At 30.6% G+C, this 3,892-nt stretch overlaps 1 protein-coding gene across 1 annotated transcript; it reads right to left on the bottom strand.

Annotated features, from left to right (window-relative positions):
- Nucleotides 1-817: 817 nt before the first annotated feature.
- On the bottom strand, nt 818-3,376 carry HELRODRAFT_170257 (hypothetical protein; the record flags this gene model as incomplete). Its single annotated transcript, XM_009016079.1, has 3 exons — nt 818-877; nt 2,237-2,436; nt 3,307-3,376. The coding sequence occupies 3 exons, from the start codon at nt 3,374-3,376 to the stop codon at nt 818-820; spliced, it is 330 nt and encodes a 109-aa protein (XP_009014327.1).
- Nucleotides 3,377-3,892: the final 516 nt, after the last annotated feature.

Here is a 3,892-nt window from a genome sequence, read left to right as displayed (position 1 = left end):
ATGTTATCTTACGCAGCCACGCAATTCAACGCAACTTTCCTGACGTCATTTCTATTTACTTTAAAGCAAACCGAGCTAGTTATTTCCAGATAAAAATAGCTTCTTATTTATTTTAAGAATTTTTTAGGCTCGTAAACAAATTTGTGTCAGATCCTGTTAGACGGGGAACAAAAAAACATCGACTCGTTAAGTAAGGTTGCTACAAAGTCATATGTCTAGAACAATTTTTTGAGATTTACTGCTGCAAATGTAAATCAAAATAAACTGGTTCTACAATTTTCTCATCCTACATTGTTTCAGCTTTATATAAATTTTCCTTATTACATTTTAATTCTGAGTTAAATCAGTTTTGTTTTCATAAGAATTCATTTGGTTTTAAACAAAATTGGATTTTTCTTAGATAGCCGCAATTTACTTCCATCACTGCATCTCATTCTGGGACTGAGTTTCAATAAAAATACCACAGACCGTTCAAACCAAAGCTGCCAGATTCTTACTCATCAAGTTTATCCACTCAACTTTCATCTCAATTTCAAAAACGCATCTCTCTATAGTTTCTTCACATTCCTTCAAATGCTGCATTGATCTTCTTCTATTCTTTTTGAATTATTTACAATTTTGCTGTTCCAACTTGTCAACAGAATGGGCAACATATTTTTATAATTCTATTGCAAACATCACAAACACACAGTTGTTTAAAACAAATTTTTGGAGAATTTCAATAATCAAACACCGCCTGAAATGCTTATACTGTTATTATTATTATTATTATTACCGTTGACATCCTTATATACATCATTGCCATTTTTATTTCATTCTAATCTGTGCTAAACGCCAAGCTCATTGCCGTGAAGTTTCTGCCGCTGACGTTGCGTGCCTATATTATACATATTAGAACTTCGAATTTCGTTTTAAATCACTCTAAAAATCAAACGCAAATCAACTTCAGAAGGCAAAGAGACAATTGAAAATGAAACAGAGGCGAACAAATTTGAAACAAATACAAAAATGTTAGAATGTTCTTTTTAGAATTTCAATAAAAACAATAGTTAATTTTTTCTGTAAAAAAATATTCAAGTAGTAGAGAAAGTAGTAAATTATAATAGCTAGTAACTATCTTGAAATAGTTAACCAGTAGTTATAAACTACTCAATAAAGGTAATTGCAAATTACAGCTTAACCACTAGTAACTAGAAATTAACCATTTATATTTGGTAGCCATCTTTCTCTGAGCACTACTGACACCATATATGATGTTATTTTATGTTGACGAGAAAACATTTGTACACCGTAGAAGATATTAAAAAGATGAATATAAAAAGATGAGTGGAAAATAATGTTGGAACATTGGAGGCTACCTTGCTGACACAGGCCCTAAATTAATTGATAGCATCACACAGCTCTGCTGAACATTCAGCAGTAACATTCAGCAGTAAGTCACTTAATCGTACGGAACAACAACAACTTGTTTGTTCTCTATCGTGTCTTTTTTTTACTTACTCTTTGCATAATGCTATATTTTATTGATTCGTTTTCCATAAGGATAAATTATATTCTCTTCCAATACATTGCATTCCAAAGACCTCTCACCTGACATTTGCCATCTGCCGGAGTTATTATTTTTTCTTCTACATAAACAAATTTTCTACAAAATATTTATTTGTTTGTGGACAGTAATTTCCTTTTGTTTATGTTTAGAAAGATCATTGCCAAAAAAGCTGTAATTTAAAGAAATTTAAATAGTACAAAATCAAATATAACTTTTATAAAGATGGGAACTGAATGTTGAAGTTTATTGTTTCAGTTCGACCAAAATCGTGCGTGAGACATGAATTGTGATAAATTTCAGCTTTAATCCATTTTTTGTTTACTGTGCAATTGTTTGAAATATTTAAAAAAGTTAAAAACAAAGAACATGCAGTGGGTTGACATCAAAGTCAGCAAACAAAATGAAACTGTTGAATTGAAAGAGGCATGTATGGCTTCACGACTCACTACATTACTATTCAAAATTATAAAACAATCTCTCTCTAATAACATTTCAAAGATATATAAACTGTTAAAATAATGATAATGATGATGATTGTAGTAACATAATAATGATGATGATGATCGCGATAATATAATAATGATGAAGAAGCGGTGATAGTGGTGACGGTGTCACAGTAAAACATCAGAGAATGCAAAACGAATAAAACGACAGAGAGCAAGCAGCACATGGAAAGACACTGCCAACCTTCTTCAGTAGAATCTCTAAGGCCGCGTTAGTTGATATATCGAGGATGATGTTCTTCGTTACGTTGGCCAGCTCGATGCTGTCTATCTGCCGCAGTTTTGTGTGGCAACTCTGCAGGTTGACGATCCTCAGTGTGATGATCTCAACGCGTTGTTCAATCAGGTTGAGTGCAGAATTCAAGTACTCAAGCCGGCTGAGAGCTGTTTCAATGAAAGACAAGCTGAAAATATTCTAAAAAAATTTACAATTCCAATATTGATGGTTCACTAAAACGCATTCGAAAAGTTTGTTAGATGATTCATTCCATTTTACAGATGAATTAACTTAAAACAAACAAAATAAATAAACAATTTTTCGTAACTGTGATTAGAACTAAAAAATTTTTAGATTTGCCAAACATAATTCATGAGGTCATGGGTATCGTTTCGAATATTTTTTTCAGTTGTTACATTTTCTATTTGTAATGTTCTACATATTTGTATGAACAAATAAAAAAATTAAACAATTTATTTCTATCAAGAAGAGAAACTTGACCGAAATAACTTTATAAATTTTTTTAAAAAAACATGAGATATTTTGAGAAATGAATGGACATTTTCGAATGAGACGGACGCAATAATACATCAATTGAACGACGAATATTTTTAAAAATTGCTGTTTGCAGGCATTTTGTATTTGTGGAAACTTTATTTTATATGTATTTCAAGCACTTGGGCATAACTCTTTACTGAAAAACCTGATAATGTAATAAATCACAATAGTTACTTTCTAAAATTGATTGATAACAAATTTTGGTATTTCATCTTTTTGATATTTTGTTTTTGTAACACATTTGCTAACTTTCTTAAAAACATTTGAAATAATATAGTCAAATTTATTTTGGTCAACGCATGTTTAAATTAAATATATTTGTACGTGGAAACCATTAATTAAATTTTATCGACATGTTTCCTGTCCAAGAACGTGGGCTTATAGCATTTAATTCTAATTCATTTGTTTCTTTTGCCATCTACGTTTAACTAATTGTCAGGAAAAAACTGTCAGGACTTCAAATCTTAACACCGAGAAACCTTTTAGACTTTGTTTTCCAATTTTTTTACTCTCGTTTTGACCTCGAAAAGCAATTTGGAATTCAAACATTACGAAAATTTTTAATTTTCTCATTTCAAAATTGAATGATATAACATTTAGTATATAAATAAAAGCGTGTATAGATGGTTCAAAAAAATTATACATTGTTAATTTGTACATAAATGCATTCCAGCCATGTCATTTTGCGTTATGATGCAATGTCAACAAAGCTGCCAATAATGAAGTCGTCTGAGATGCTGGCGGGCAATAAATCAAAAGATACATCATGCAATTTTCGAGCAATCCTTCACGGAACTCTTCAGGCATGTTACTTCTACGTGGCTGTCAGTACCCTTTGAAACACTTTTCTGCTTAAGATATAGCGTGATTTATATCTGTATATAAATTGAACATCAAACTTAAAAAGATCTAGGATTTAGCTGGAAATCATTTTTTCTAAAACATTCCCAACAAAATTTTTCGATTTGTTTCAAAAGTCTTTTAATATTTAGTTTTTTTTTGCAATCAAAAGTTTTCAAAAACAGAAGTGTGAATCTCAATTTTTAAGATTGTTCGTTTCATGCA

The sequence above is a fragment of the Helobdella robusta genome, assembly GCF_000326865.2.
Source record: "Helobdella robusta unplaced genomic scaffold HELROscaffold_17, whole genome shotgun sequence".
Taxonomy (NCBI): domain Eukaryota; kingdom Metazoa; phylum Annelida; class Clitellata; order Rhynchobdellida; family Glossiphoniidae; genus Helobdella; species Helobdella robusta.
The sequence above is the reverse complement of the archived record's forward strand: the minus strand, read 5'-3'. Positions and strand labels throughout refer to the sequence as shown.